The sequence below is a fragment of the Pseudopodoces humilis genome, chromosome 1, assembly GCF_049639895.1.
Source record: "Pseudopodoces humilis isolate 2021_Gansu_Grassland_sample_001 chromosome 1, ASM4963989v1, whole genome shotgun sequence".
NCBI lineage: Eukaryota > Metazoa > Chordata > Aves > Passeriformes > Paridae > Pseudopodoces > Pseudopodoces humilis.
This window is the reverse complement of record NC_142200.1, coordinates 94429160-94445981: the sequence shown is the minus strand read 5'-3', so window position 1 is coordinate 94445981 and position 16822 is coordinate 94429160. Positions and strand designations below refer to the sequence as shown.

The 16822-nt window shown below is 42.5% G+C and overlaps 1 protein-coding gene across 4 annotated transcripts in view; it reads right to left on the bottom strand.

Annotated features, from left to right (window-relative positions):
- Positions 1-3158: 3158 nt before the first annotated feature.
- The window catches only part of NFATC1 (nuclear factor of activated T cells 1), a 110224-nt gene continuing 96560 nt past the window's right edge, over positions 3159-16822 (bottom strand). For all 4 annotated transcript variants that reach the window (XM_014254562.2, XM_014254561.2, XM_014254563.2 and 1 more), the window contains one exon: positions 3159-5411. In XM_014254562.2, coding sequence (XP_014110037.2) covers positions 5362-5411 — 50 coding nt within the window. In that variant the 3' untranslated portion in view covers positions 3159-5361. The remainder of the gene's footprint in view (positions 5412-16822) is intronic.

The window sequence follows — 16822 nt, the reverse complement described above, 5'->3', positions numbered from 1 at the left end:
GTTGTCTGGGAAAGCAGCCCATCCTGGAGATTTGGAGGGGAGTGAGTGGGAAAGAAGGTGCAGTCTGGATGAACCTGATCGAAAATATGTGGTTTGTATTTTCTAAGTAGAAAATTAAAGAAAAAAGGACCCCCAACAAGTAACTAGAGAAAATTATTTCATATTGGAGGAAATGTAATTTTTTCTATTAAAAACCAAAACAAACCAGACCAGAAAACTCCCAGATTTTACAGTTAAAAGATTCATGACATACACTTTTCATGACAAACATTTTCTGGAAAGGCCCAGAGGTCTCTCCTCCCCCCTAGTACCATGAAGCTGCTGTTATTGGAATGTCCCCCAGCTGGATGGGAACACTGTCACATGGAGTTTTGGGACCCCACACCATGTGTGTTCTTGGAGGTTTTGCAGCTCTGCCACCAGTACCCACTGCCAGTGTTTGCTTTGTTACTCTGGACCTAAAAGCTCTCCATCAGCAGCACTGGAAACAGGATGGGTACAGGAGCTGAGTGTGAAACTAATTCAGAAGAGGTGCTGGAAACTGACGCTGACGGCATCTTTGGAAACTCTTTCCCCAAGCTGAAAAGAAAGGGATTTCCTAAAATGACTGAAAATGAATTTGCTACATCTGCAAAGAGTGGCTTGTGGGTTATCTGTCCCTGAAAGTAGCTAAGGAAGCACTACAGTCAGCAACTTTTCAGTTCAAATGACAGCTGCGAATGTACCCATGGGTGATGGCAAGTTCCAGGTACACTACCAGTTGTCTTAAATCCTGAAAACACAACTGTTTGAATTGTTAAAGCTCTACAAGTTTGCACAGTACAAAAAGACAGTCTCTTTGGCCAAAAAAAAGATAGTTTTGGATTTAAGGACAACCTGAAATTAAAGCCAACAGTTTGAGAATCTGTAACTGATCTGCTCAGAACAAATTATTTGGCTACCTGAAGAGAATCAAAACTTTTTTATTTTTTTGGAAAGAAACGCAAAGAAGGAAAATATTAACTTTTTGAGAAAGAGGAAATGGTATGGACAAACTAAAACAGGCAAGAGCTTGACCTCCATATTGGGCAAATGTGTGCAAAGGTGGAGAAGAGATGACTCAATTTGGTTTGATGAACAATCCAATCACTGCTTATGACATAAAAGTATACTCTATGTTTGAAAAAGAGCTACAGAAACAAAAATGATTTTGTGCCATTGACCTTAACACTCCTCTGTGATGTACTTGATGAGGGGGATTTTATTTTTACTGAGACAAATTCAATAGATTTACAGTGATGAATGCAATAAAATTATACACATGGTGAAGGAAAGCTTAGCTTCAAGGCAGTAGAACTCTGTCCAAGAAACTTAACTCCTCGAAATTTGCCATTTTCAGCTGGAAAGGAAAAATCTCAAAGGCATGACTCCAGCAAGGCTATTTAGTCAAACAGCACCAGATGGATGTGTGGGATTCACCTTCTGCTTTGGTTATGAATGGAAGTAGTCACTTAGGAGTTTGCTGAAGGCTATTTTTGCCTGGAGAAGTCTGGTCAAGACATGGTTAATTGTAGCTGTGCTTGGGTCTGCTGTGCTTTGAGTGAAGGATGTGTGGAAATGGGAGGGAAAGGAAGCTCACAGGAGGTCAGGTAACACAATGACTGAAGTACGTGCTGGAGTAAACTCAGTTTGTGACATTTTGCTGCGATACAAAATGTCATGGTCTCCAGGAGAATTTGTGACTGAGTTTTCAGTATTTTCCTTTTTCCAGGAACCTCACCAACAATACAGCTCATGCTGTCCATGAGGCACAAATATCACTGTTTCCACCCTCCAGACTGGGAAGCAGAGAAAGAGTTCTTTGACTAATCTCTGAAGAGCTGGGCCCTATCTGGGTTTTGATGGGCTTGGAGGATCTGCCTTTCTTTAAATGGCCTGGGGTTGGGTACCAGCCCCAGGGAAGGTAGACGTGATGTCTGAGCAGGGAGTGATACTTCATACAGGAAGAGAAACCCAAGGCAGAGCAAGTTCTTTCAACAAAGACTTCAACGCGTATTTGTGTCTCCCTCTCCCTGAGGAATTTTTGAATGATTTTCAAGTGCTCATATAAACTCAGACTACTGTGGTAGGCATGCTTGTATACTTTTCATCTTGCGTTCTGTCCTGAAATTTGAAGCAGCTCAGGTTTTCTCAGCATTTCGTGGCCCAGCAGGTGTCAGATGTTGGTACATACAGAGGCACAGCTCATGGAAGCCCAGAGCTGTGTTCAGCCCAGCTTTGACTAAGCTGACACCCTCCTGTTGTCCCTTCTCTGGGGCAGAGCAGTGAGGAGGTTCAAGGAGCAGGACACATCACACAGATCAGATCCATCGATCACATCATAAGCAGCTGGTAGCCAGCGATCCCCTCCTGCCAGCCCATGGCCAGCCTTTCTCTCTCAGGGTTACCAAAGCCTCCAGCCCAACAAAAATATCTCCTCTATCTTCTGCACTGAAGGCCACAGATCCCAAGCCTACCCTTAGCAACCCACGTGTTTCAGAAATAGTTCCAGGGAGGGCAAAAGAAGCTGTTGTCCAAGCAATGCACACAGATGCCAAGTACTTTGTTGGACGATTAATAAGGTAGCTTGTTTCACCACTTAAAATTCATCCAGAGGGCTCAGTCAGAATCCTCCCTGGCAAGGGTATTTTTGAACGTTTCTATTTTTGAACATACCTACACTCCAAGTTCAGAGTGTTGTGGCTTTTTTGGTTTTGCTTTGTTTTCAAAAAGGTTGATGAAAACCATTTTCCTAAACTGACAGCAACAACCATAACACATGTACAGAAACAAGATAGCAGTCTCATACAGGAAGTATTTCTGCTTTCGTTTTTATTTTATGAATACATATATAACAGATGCATAATCTTCCATTATCCAGGCTTAAAAGTAACAGGTTGGGGTCTTTTTTTTTTCTTTTTTTTCCCAAAATAGCTTAAAGAGGAAAATAAAAATCAGAATGAAGGAGATGCAACATAGCCAAACCATACATTTGAAAACTTTGCTAAAATTACTGCTGAAATGTGCCTTTGTGTGTGTGTGTGTGTGTGTGTGTGTGTGTGTGTATTGTCCCACACGGTTAAAGCCTCACCCAAGATATTTAATACATGAATAAAAAAATGCTTTGGCATAGTCAGAGATTCCTCCATGCACAGTTTATTGACATTTCTGAAATAATGAGAGAATAAAATCTGAGTATTATATCATATATCATTTCCTCTTCTTGGGAGCAATGTCTTTAAATGCAGTGGGGAAATGGAGTTCTGTTGACAAGAGACTTTGCTTCCATACTAAGATGATTATATTAGCAGGATGCAAGAAGCTTCATATAGAAGAGATGGAGAGATATATGTATATAATGTAAAAATGGTATTTTATATGAGAAAAGAAGATTTTTCAAGATAACATAAAATGAACCACTCTAAGACTAGCTTCCAGCAAAACATTTTGCTTTATTAGTTCTATTTTCTAGCTACAAGTCAAGCTGACATCTGTCGAGCTTTTTAACTTTTCATATGGCAGTCTATAAGAAACGTTTCATGCAACGTCTACAATGCTAAATACAGGGTAAATAATTGGGATTAAACAGGTGAGGAATAACAGACTATCATAAGGACCAGTAACAGCATATTATATACATAGAGCCATATTATATTCTCATGTCTTCACAGTAATGTGCAAATGTGACAAATATGGCTTTAATCTTCTTTTTTTTTTTTTTTCCTAAAGAAAGTAAGACATAATTATACAGAAGAATGTTTTAAAACACTTAGTTGGATTTCACCTTTTTGTGAAACCTGTTCAGTCTTCATTGCATCGGGGTTAAGGAGCCACCCCAACTCGGGGGTGTAGTTCGGGTGTGTTTCCAGGAGGGGGCACAGATTCCTAAGGCACAATATTAATGTTAAACATTTTTAATTTAGTCATGCTATTTTATTTTAGTTTTGTTTTTATTTATTTTTTTTTCTTTTGGTTATGTGAACTAATAGGTTGTTGCTAGTTATATAATAAGCAGTTGATTGTAAAAAATACAATGTTGAAGGCTACACTACATGCCTACCTGTAGCTCCAGGAACATTAGCTAATCTGAAAACACACTATACAGCGCCGCATGTGAAACCGAGGTGGGTTTTTGGTAACATCCTTTTCCATACACGTAGCAGAGAGTTATAAGGCTTCTGCGGAATAATAATATTATAACTGAACAAATATTTTACACTCTTCCATAATGGTATTTACAGTTACTACAACTCATATTCTGACATTTGGTAAATAACATGTATCTTGTATGCATCCTTCTTGCCTATCTAAAGTGCTTGCTTAACTGCATGAGGAAAGAAAATGCATACCTGCTTTAGGTGCAACAAACCCTCAAAAGAAGTAGCTGAAATATTTGCTGTGGATTTGAAATGCATTCTCAGAAATTGAAATTATTGCTAAATTCAGTGCCCTTACTAGGCAATCATCTATATTATTTGTCATATATAAATATATGCATATATACTAGTATGTATGTACATGCATACACATTCATCTATCATGTAAAAGATAGATTTCAATTTTTTGTCCATCAACCTTTTTTATTTTTGTGCTATTCAACTCACTTGTGCTATGACAGAAGCCGGATCAAAATCAAAATCTTACCATGCTACTACTACCAATCCTATGATTCATTAGCACGTAATAAAGGCAATACGCAAAAAGAAAGCTGAGATGATGACGAATCAGGAGGCTTTTGAAATGCACTGAGAATAAGGCAATAGGCTGTACATTACAGCAGAGGAAAAGCTGAGGAAATTCTGGAATTCATGAACGTGTCTTACTGGAGTCGGGATTGCTCTCCCTACTCTGCTGCAGAGTCCTATGCTTTTTTCCAGTATCACTCTCCAGAATTCAAGCTCTAGAGTTTCTGCACCTACCAACACTTTTAATGGTAGTGAATTCAAAGCTTATTAAAAATGCCCTGATGCCATAACCTGGTAAAATAAGGCACTTCCAGGGCTGTATTCCAGCGGTGCCATGCCAAAAAGGATCAGCAACGGGAAGAAGTGCTCAGATTTTGCTGAGTTTCCTAGTTTTGTCCCATGAAATGCGCCGTCTTGGAGCATACTCCCTCTTCTCTCTTTTGAGATGATTTTCTTTAAAAAAAGCTGTTTCATCAGTTGAAGTTGAGGAGCTACTTCTTTGCAAGCAAGAGGTAAATCTTCAGTTCCTGACATTCATTAAGGTGAAAGATCAGAGTGGTACCAGGCAACGTCTTCAGTTCATTCGGCATCTCTTGACTCGAGGTGACGTGCCAGCCAAGTCAATAGTGTGTATTTCATACCAGGCCCACAGTGAAAGCTATGAGTGGACATTGGTACTGGAAAGGTCATTCCTTATAATTTCATTTACTGCAAAGAAAGAAGACAAGAAAAGGAATCGATTAGCATCCCGCTGCTGCAGGCAGTTGTCCTCAGTCCACAACCCCCCTGAACTCGCACTCTTTCCTTGACAGCTTCAGTACAGCTCTGAACAGTAAGTGTGACATCACCAGGCAGCTTGTACAGGCTGATCACAGTGCAAAACCAGCAGGATTAACCAAGGTTATTAACATGCTAAATACCATGTAAAACCAGGCATCACAAAACCAGCAGCATCCTGGATCCTTGATTGCATCAAACATACTTAACATTTCAAATTGGTTACAGATAGAACATTTTACTTGCTCTAGAACTGCCTCAGAAACGTAAAGCCAGGAGGACCATAAGAGATCCTAGAATAATTTACTCCTTCCACAAAAAGCTGCTTGGAAAGTATGTTAGCCATGGTAGGTACTGGTGGCAGAAAGCTGCCAGTCAATCACTGAACCTGGGTACATGCAGCTGCAATGCCTAGATAGAACAGAACTTCACATGCTGATTTTTTCCACTGTGGGTTGATATTAGGGAAAAAAAAAATAAAAGAAGAGAGGAAACTGCTGCATGCTTGCCCATTCCCTGGAGTTGATAACATGGTTAAATATATACCCTCCCATTGTGGTGACCAACACATGTGGACATGCACTCTTTACTTCTATCCACACAAACAGATGAGAGATACAAACAAGTTAAAAAAACTCTCCTGGCAAGAGTCAGAGGAGGGAATGAAAAAAGTCTGCTATCTCAGCATCAGCCAGTCAGACTGCATCTCCCCTGATAAAGTGTTGTTTTCTTTATTCATGAGTCTTCTTTCTTTCTTTTCCCCCTCCCCTGAAGATCATCAAGCAATGCAGTTTCCCACACTCCAATTATGTCCATGTGATTTTTGGCAGATGGACAGGAAATGACTGAACCTGGCAAAGGTCATCAACAGTGGACTACACAACATCCCTTTTATTTCCACTCCACCTCCCTACAGCAACTGCTACCACCTGATTTACACGGAGATAGACAAAATGCCATCAACAGGACTATCACTGCTTCTGAGTTTCTCTAACATTGCCAGGACTGGGAAACACGTGCCCACGTCATGGAAGCACCACGGAAAAGCCTGCATTTTCCTTTCCTTGTGGGCTGGTCTTCACAGTAATCCAGATAACTTCATGTGTTTACTGGAAAAGACCAAGCCTGTGTAAAACCAGCTTCCTGAAGCAATTAGTTGGGTACGTTTGGTGTTGGCTTTTATGGCTTGTATTTTTTTCCTGCAGACCTATTGCCCACTTAGTAATTGCAGCACATGAATCAGTCAGGATTTGTGTCACAGGTCCTGGCCACCAAAACCAATTCTACCAATGGATACACACACCATACTTCAGAGAGGAAATGTCAGTTGCATTTGTAACTATCTGTTTACAGCAGCAAGCTAAGAAGTATGGAAATGAGCTGTGAAAAGACAAAGCAGTTCTTCCTCTTGAGAGTGCCATGGAGCTCATCTTTAATATTACCAAACAGCAAAAACAAATTGAAGCGGCAAGCCCTGCACTGAGGCAAAGATTGTTTTGGACGCATCCAAACCCAGCCAGAAGTGCCTCCCCCCATTTACATGTGGCCAGACTCCAGAGAGCCTTAGGGACTGAGCCTCTGCCTCAAATGAGAACAGCATACTTCTGTGGAATGATTCTGCCACGATTCTTTTGTAAAGACCGCTTCCGTGATAAACTTGTCAAGGCACTCTTGGGTCTGCAGCAAAACTACACAGCGATACTTTTGTGTTTTATGTGACAATGAAAACGAATCCTCCTACCAGCCAGGCAACATCATAGTCTTGCTAACTTTCCCTCAAAGTTTCTGTTAAATCAAATAAAATTAAGACACTAGTCAGGGCTATCCTCACTCTTGGTACAGTTATGTTGTGCTTAGAAACATTAAACAATGCATCTTCACAATGCTTCTGTAAAATGTGAACATAAACATCACTGGTATTTCAGGGGGACAGGGAGGTGGAAATGTGAAGGGCCTCCCCATCAGGATTAGCACCAAGACATCTCAAATCTCTGACTAATGCTGTAGCACTTGCTGAGTTTCTCTTGCTTGACTCTTTCACTAAAACTTTCAAAAGTGACAGCCTCAGCCTGCCAGCTCATGCTTTCCCCTATTAAAGCATGTAGCAAAGGTATTTTGGAAGCAACTTGATCCGAAGGTCCATCTCCAAAACCAGCTTAGGCACTCAAGATGCTGCCCCTTCCAGTCACTCCAGGTACTCTCAGCTGATCCTCTGTCACTTGAGGGCTGTAGGACACGTCTTACTCCAGATATGACGCGACTTTTCCTTTTAGCTGGGAGCCCATCTGCCTTGGCTCAGGCCATAAGACCACGGTGCTCCTTGAGTCACCCTCTCTCCATCTCTCAGCAGCCAAATCAATTTGCCCCCAGCTGAAATCACTCATATTTTGTTATTGACTCACAGCAGTTCATCGCTTGTTTTTATTTTATATTACTTTCTTAAGAGAGGTGGACTTCTGCTACCTTGATGAGTAAGCCTGGTGTCCTCATGCAGCAGCATCTGGCATCTGTTCAACAACAGTCACTAGACAATGTCACCACGGACTTGGGAGACAGCTGACCCCAACACAAGCGCATCCATTGCCACCAGACGTCACAATCAAACAGGGACAAAACCACCAAGAGGACTCTCAACATCTCTCTCCTCCACAGTGGTCTGTGGACAGCGTGGCTCAGACACAGCTCTCTTTATTTCACTATTTCACTTGCCGTTGCCCTTTTACCCAGTGCAGTGTCAAAAATTCGAAATATTCCCAATAATGCAGTGGAAAAAACCTGCAGAGAAGGACAAGGGTGCATGCAGAAGTCCCATGTGGGGGAATACGTGGCAGCACAGCTGATCTTGCAGCAGCAGACCGCTAGCAGAGATGAAAGGGGAAGTGTGATCTGAGCGGGCTTTCCCTCACTGCCCGCTACGACACCTGAGGCTGCAAGGAAAACCCTCTGGTGGGTGGGAATGGGGGAAAACCAGGAGGCAAGCGCATTTGAGGTGTGCTGGGTGATGCTTGCTGGGTTTGGCTAGAAGGATGCTGCCCACCACCCTCAACTGCATGGTCCAGCACTCCCATGAGGACTTTCCACATTTTTTATTTCTGATTTCTGGAAAATTTCCTTCCTTTTAATATTCCAAAACATGTTAACATTTTTGTCGCATGCTAGGAAATGTTATATTTTGCATCAAATGGGAATGTCTTGGAATGTTTTGTTTGACCCCAAACTGATTCTTCTTTCGTTTGTCAAGGAAACATCAATATTCTTGTTGTAGGCTGACCCAAGACTGACCTTCCCAAGAGCAAAGCAAACCTCTGTTACTGAAGTATGGCTCTGCTGGAGCATCCTGTGTGCCCATCCACACCAGTGTTCTAACCACCACTACTGTCAGCTCCTTGGGAAAGAGCACACCTCCAGTGGTGCTTTCCCTAGTACACCATTGCTCTGCTGGAAGACTCTGTGAGCCAGAGGGCTGCATCCGTGCTACTAATGAACTTTGATGGAATTTCTTCTGTTAAGTTTTCTAATAACCTTCTGAACCAGTTTTGGCCTTCAGTTTTCCGTAACGATGGGTTCTGCAGTGTAGGGATGTGAGGGTGGAAAAAGTACTTTTTTTTTCTGTTTTAAATTTGTTTCTTGTAAATTTAACTCATGTTTCAAGTAAATGAGCTGACTGTTCCCTGTTCACCATCTCCTTCGCCATCTATCCCTTTGGTATCCTCAGAGCTCCACTTGGTCCTGTAGGATCACTGCAGAACTTCCTAGAAGGAATGATCTGATCGTTCAGATAAAGTAATTGGCATTTTTCTCTTGGCTCCCACATTTGCAACATTTGTAATTTGTAAAGTATTTTTTATTTAGTTAAAGAGAATCAGCTGGTTGCAGTCTTGAATGCTCAAGTTTTGACTTCTAAACCTGCTACTACTACAAGAGGACTGTGCGTGGTCCACAGAACAGCAGCATTCCGTGCAAGCAGTATTTTGGCCCAGGTTTGAGCTTCATTCCTAAAGCAAATGCTGGTCTTTGATTCCCCAGCTGCTTGGATACACAACCATTTGTGTCTGCAGTACCATTCCAGGAGTAGCTGGGTTTTGAATAAGCACAACATTCTTCAAAGGAAGGTTGCAATTTATACTCATTACAAGGCTTTACACTCATTTTTAAAACAACATAACCTGAGTACTAACGAAGACCCGTTTTATAACCAGGACAGATGAGATCCAAATGATTACCCAGCTTGTTGCAGGCCCTACATACAGCTCTAGCAGCAGATCTGGGATAGCATGCAAGAAGTTTAATCTTCAATGCCTAGAGTAGCACAACACTTCCCTTAAAGCACCAGGTTGATCCCTATCAGACCAAACAGCTGAGTACTATGATTTACAGTGCCTTTGTCATCAGATTTCTTTTTTCACTGTTTTTCTGCTGGCTTTGGGGGGGGGTAGGTCACTGTCACTTTCATCGCTAACACCTACGGTTCTCCACAATGCCTTCTCTCAACTGGTATTTTCCATTGTCATGTTCAGCTTTTCCACTGTCAGAAAAGTCAAAAAATAAGAATGCTGAGAAATGCAGTTAACACGTGACCTCTCTACCTGTCAAGGCTTTTGAAAGAGGAACCTTTCCTTTGCTAAACAGCAGATGCCACAGTAGCAGGATGTGGTGAGCTGTTACCCCACATTTTAGTTTAATAAGGAGTTTTTTTCCTCTTGTATTTAATTTTGCTTTGAAATGCCCTTGCAATGGAAATTTCTGCTTTACTAATTAGCAAAATCAGTGTCTTACCGATGAACCAGTTTGGGTTCCTGCACGGAACAGGACAACCAGATATATCTCTACAAATGTGGGTTCCATATATAGATGTGAACTTCATAGGAAATGTAATATTTTTAACATTTGGTGGCTGTACATGGATTCCATCAACTGGCAAGACTTTAAATTTCTGCAGATTTCTGCTTTCCTTGCATCCAACTACTAATATGGATAACAATGTGGCCTTCTGTTTTAATAAAATACCTGTTCCTCTGAGACAAAGTTCTGCCTTCCAGCTCAGACACTGATTCTGCTTGGAGCAAAGAAGTTACAAGGTCACTAGTGCAGGGAGTTGGGAAAGTGCATATGCACAGGGTTTCCCCAACTGGGGAGCTTTTTGGGGATACAAATAAGAGAGTTTGGAAGACTCCATACTCCTAAAGGTGAATGTCCCCAAAGAGTCTGAAAAAATGGGAAGTGAGTTGAGAGCCATGGTCAAACCCACAATTATGAAGAGCTGAATCTACAGTTTTGTGGGTGAATGGTATCAGTTTGAAAACATATCCCATTCCCTTTTCATTTTGCCAGCAGTAACATCAAGTCTCCAGTTTCTGGCTGTCTTGCTGTCTTGTCACACATGTGGAAGCCAAAGTTCATTGTTCCCATAACTTCAATCCACGTCAGCAGGAGCCCAGAAAGGCTTGCACAAGGAGTCTGAGTAGCGGAACTCTAGGTTGTATTTACTGTTGTGCCCCTTTATGCCCCTTTACTCTTCTCTTCCACAAGTGAGCTTTGTGGCTCTTCACTCCTTTTTAATAGACAGAGAGATGTGATAGGAGTTTAGCCAAAAGGACATTCAGAGGTTTTGCACTGAGCTTTGTGATTCACATGCCCCTGTTGCCCTGGAGATAGCAATGGCATCAACTCAGCTCCTTCAGCAGTTTTTGGTTTTCTTACCAATATAAAGTGCCACATGGCATGTCCCAAGACATCCAGGCATGCAGGGTCATATGAAGTTTCTATCCAGAGCTGACTAACCAACCTCTGCTCGTTACTTCATGTCCACCTGTGTCTGCTGGGGACCACTGCCTCTAACATGGAGCAAAACTGAAGAGACTGAGATGCCGGAACGCCCTCTTGATGAAAATGACACAAAAGCAGCCTGCTCTGGCTCGTTCACATGGTGTGGAAAATACAAGTAATACCAGCTGCACCTTTCAAGCTACGTGTGTGGAACACCTGCGGTAAATCAAACTCCGATTCTGCCATGTCCGGACAACAGCGCTTCATCTTTCAGATGGGTGTAGCTGCCCAAGCAGTATGATGGCATGACTGGAGACCTCATTTGGACAGTGTTTGATACTGGTCAGACTGCACAGCCTCTGTGTCACAGCCTCCAGAAGGTCTGAGCAACCTCCAGAAACAAGTAGCAGTCCTGAAAGCAAAACTGCCTTGGTTTTGGCTCATTGTTTTTGGCAGAACTCACTAGCTCAGGTCAAGCATTACATGGGTACAATTACGGCGACACCCAGGTCAGGGATCTCTCCACACAGCTCATTACACAGCGTGGATGTACCCAAAAGTGCTCTGAATTTCTGCTGTCACTCTTCGGCACAAGAAGACAGCCAGGGACACATAGCTCCGGAGTGACTACGTGAGTTTGACGCTGACACCACGCCACCTGTAGTAATGCTTTGTAGTATGACGTTCACTTTGCTGCCTATAATTATTGCCCTCGGATTTTTTCCACCAGCAGTGATGCCATATCTTGCCTCCATCGGGCTTTGGTGCTCTTGTACACCCTTCTTTTAGATGAAATGCCACATATTAGAATCACTGAAGAGGAATTCAAAGTTGCAAATGAATGCAGAGGAAGCCGAAATACAGGAGGAAAGTTTTTTTTTTTTCATATCTCCATGTAGAGATTTTATTTTAAGAGAAAAATGGCTAAATATAGATGCATATACAGTGACTAAAAAAATTAAGCCTCTAGTATAAACCATCCCATGACTGAAATTCTACAGTTTTTATCAGGGTACCTAGTTCCTCACTATTAATACTTTTTGACCTATGAAAGCTGCAACAAACAACACAGAACTGTTACTCAAATCACAGAGAAAAATAGTTTTTTCTTACAGAAACTCTTTTCTCAAAGCTAGTAAGTATTGTCCAGTGAGTGAGGCAAAACATCAGAAAACAGTGATATAAATTCCTGAGGTGCCAGACTGCAATGCAAAACTATAGATCACATGAAAGCTTACTGAATTAAAAACCAAACAAAACAAGTCTTGTGAAGCAGTGGAAAATATAACTTCACACGTTCCATAAAGAAGTCAGATCTTGTTTTACCTCAGGTGTCCTGGATGTGTTTAAACCTTAAGCTTATTTTTATCTGTTTAATCATAATAAGCCACTACCACAGGGCATGCTATTTTTGGAGACAGCGAATAGGACAGTGGAGCAAGTGAGTGACAACAAGTAGCAGGTTTTAATAAAACATGATCCTCCCATAGGAACGTCAGCTTGGCACAATGGGAAGGCATTGTTGTGCATGACAGCCATCACCACGGAGTCATTTTCCTACCTGCTCTACCCTCTGCCTTATTTAGTTTAACAACTCCAAGTCTCCCAGGGTGGCTGCGCTGCAGAGGGCTAATGGGAAAGGTTCCTCGTAGTGTGATGACAGCACTGTGCAGCAGCAGTTTAACTGGGGCTCCTGAATAGGTGCCCAGACTAAATGAGTCCCATCCTATTGCACCAAAATTTCTGGGTTTTGGTTTTTTTCATCCCTCCCATATGCAGCCCTGGAAACGCCCTGCGTCTCTTGCTCTGCAGACACTTAGGGATGAATTCCCCAGCTGCTGGAAATTAGCGCAGGAATCAGCAGAGCTGCAGTGATTTCCAACACACTGGAGTCTAAACTTCAGCTTGTTTTTACTCTTAGTCTGAGGATGGCTGCACTCAATCTGATTTGACCTTTTTACCAAAGAATCAGAGACCCAAGAGGAATTTCAGGTAGCCCTCACTGAGGCCAACCTTGCCTGGGGAGACAGGGGTTTGGGCTGTGCAGAGGCTGCAGGATCTGCCCCAGTATGATGCAATGCTCATCTTACACACACATACACACATGTGTGAGGGTAAGGCTGGGCAATGAACAAATAAACCACATTTTAACCAAAACGATGTGTTTACGTTCCTAAGAGCATCTGTAAGGGAAACAAAACAGACATATTTTACGTTTTACACAAAATTTCCACCCAACAGAAAAACTACACAAATGTTACCTAAGGCAGCCAAAACCTGAGCTCAGCGCTGCTGGAAGCTTTGCAGGTACCAGTCCAGAAGGAGTAAGGAAGACCATGCACTCCTCTGCCATAGACAACAGGAATTTTGCCCTGTCATGAGCAATATAGTAATGCAAATTGATCCTGGTGAAGAGTTCTCCTTTTCAATCTAGTCTCCAACAGTGAAACAGTGCTGTCAGAACTCAGTGCTGGCATTCAGAACTCATGATTCGTGCCCTGAAGCATGACAAGACTACATTCAAAATCGAAACAAATTTTAAGCAATTCTGCATTTGCATATTCTTCTAGCCTCCAGACATCTCTGGCAGTGTTAAATCCTGAATGCCACCAAAATGAAACTTCCTTTTTTTGTCTTTTTACTCTCATTTTCCCGATCCCATCTCCCAAGGTTTGCTGTACCTCAGAACTGGCTGTCAACTAAAGCATGGATAACACTTGAGGCTCTCAAAGTATTCTGTGGTTAGAGAAGCAAGGTTAAAGCCCACCTGATGGCCCCAAGGGCTCACAGCTTCCAAGGTTCACCAGCAGTGAATGGGAGAGGGGAAGTGGGACTGGACCATGTCACAAAGCTCTGAGCCTGATGCTGAAGGCTGCTACTTGGAGACTTCATGCCCTGCCAAAGGAGCTGAACACTGCTGATTTCTGTGGGCAGTTGACACCACCCTTCAAGACCACACATGGCCATCTTTATCAGGTCAGACCTTTCTACATAACACAAGAAAGGGCTTTTCTCTACATGCTGGAAAAGTGACAGATTAGCTTTAGAAAATAAGTAATTCTGGAGGTACAGGAGGGAAAAAAAGGGAGCAAGAGAAGGTCCATAATCTCTATGGCTTACTGATTTCAGAGTTTAAAAAAAGCCAAATAAAACTGAATTTCTCTATTGATTATACAATTATTAATCTTTTTAGAAGCTTTTCCAACATTGCACATAATGAGCAATTCATCAAAGCATATTAGGTGCCACAGAAGTTGCATTCAATATAAAGGGGTCATTAAGTTTCTTGTAATTGCACATTACTGAAGCTTTCGTTAGTTCTAAATCAAATCAATGGGATGTGCATGTATGCTCTTTAATTGACTTTATGTAATAATAGTGTGGCCCCTAGTGATCCTCTGGAATCCTCCAAAATGAGCCACTTTGCACTGCTGTTCATAAAAAACCAGCTCGTGTGCAGCTGGGCATATCAAGTAAAGCAAAGAAACAATAAATGGAGGAAAGAAAGAAGCACCTTAGGTCACACAGTAGTATCTGCTGAGTGCCCTTTTCTTTCCATGGGTAAATGGCCAAGAGACTTTACTCTTCTTCCACTCAACCAGCCTCAAAGTCTGATGAACTTGAGCAGGAGTAACATGGTCTCAAGAATGAGAGTGTCCTGGAGACAGGTTAAAACAGGGTCTATATGATCTGTTTCTGAGCAAGAAGTGTTTGGTTGTCTTTTTCCTCTATTATTTTTTTTTTTCTTTAATGGACCCAACTTGCCCTATGATCATCACCATATCAACTCCTCTTTCCCTCGTAGCTCTTTTCATCAGTGAAGTGCATGCCAAACAGAAAAGATCAGTGTCATTATTCACACGTCCCAGGAAAGAGGGCACCTTGGCAGGGACAACAGGAGGCTGCCACTGTGTAGACTACACACAAAGTGCCTATGGCACAATGGGTGGCCACTGCTGGGACACATCTGTGCCTTGCCTGTGTGAAGGCTGAGCCTCGTTTGGTAACCTCTGATTCACAGGAGTTTTGCTCAGTCAGATGAAATGATAACCATGAAGTGACTCAGTGAGTGGCCACATGCTGCTGAATGGAAGAGAAAGGCTGGGTGGGGCTAATAAATTTTTTATGTGTTTGATAAGGGAAAAGAAATCCACCTATGTGCCTGCTGGGGACTAGGCTGGGAAAGGTCACACAAGCTGGGGGAAATCCTTAGGTGATGGAACACAGCTGCTAACCTTCAGCAGTGGGCAAGAACCTGGGCTGGCTCTGGGAATCTGGACTGGTGGCTGCAAACAGCTGGGAAAAAAAATGGATGCAATAAAAAACTGTCATGCAATAAATCTGCTTTTGGCATGATGACCTGGTCACAACCATAATGTGAGCTGTAAGTAATGCCACAGGATTTCATTTCAACCATGGCAGGATCTGTTGCTGGAGAACACTACAGTTCAGAGAGGAGTGCATGTCCTCCTCGTCATGGCTCCTTGGACAAGAGCACTTGGCAATGCTTAATGACACTCTTGCAGTGGCTTTGTACCACCTTAACTAGGGACAAACCTTTTCATAACGAAACCCCCATCCAGCTTGGCTGGGAAGCTCTGATCCAAAGGCTGATTTAAGTGGACTCACACTCGAGACATATCAGTGGCAGCTTGGGCCATGATGGGGAAACCCCCAGGATGTTAGTGGACACTGTCCCCAGCTGGAGAAGTGGCTGTGAAAACCACTGCACCCAAACTGTTCCTGGATTCTAGTAATCCTTGGATGCTAAAACCACCTACAGCAAGCATCTCAGATTATAGCAGCTGGAAGAATACTCTTATTTGTATGTGGTCCCAGTGTGACAGAGCTGCAAACATGACAAAATGTCTTTTCCTCTTTTCTCCTCTCCCACATGCTGTGCCTAGCTGCAGAATGGCTCAAGCTCTGGCTGGACTGACAGAGTAATGTCAACAGTAAAATCACCACATGCAGTTGCAAGAATTCAGTAAGAATCACAGCTGGGCTCCCCGGGAACTTGCAGCTCAGTGCGTGATACAAGAACCCTGCTGATGCTCAGGGCTCCCACTAGAGAGGAAATGTATTCTGCCCCAAGAATGAAGCACTGTAAATCTGCAGCCAGCACTAGAGAACTAGGGAAAAGGCACTTGAGAGTAGGTGTAAAACACTCATCTCTCAAACACACTTAAGGACCTGAAATTTTATTCAATATGTTTGCATTGCACTTTCCAAACAACCACTCGTAATGTGCAACACACTTCTTTTTTGCCTCTTTTTGAGTACCTGGACTTCAAAACCCTTGCTTCTCAACAGCTGAAAAATGACAGGGTGCTTCCATGGCCCACACTGTGATTTCACAGTACATCCAAACTCCAGCAGGAGTTGGCCTGCACTTTTGAGAGGTGCTCCAGGCAAAAAAAAAATGAGTGGAGGAACTTTAACAGTAATTCAAGAGAAGCTTTAAAAATTTAATAATGTTTCGATGAAGAAAACTGGCTGCTTTCATGAGATTCAGCCAGGTCAAATCAGCTAATTCAGAGCAGGAGGTAAATGCATGGAAGCTAACATAGCAGCTT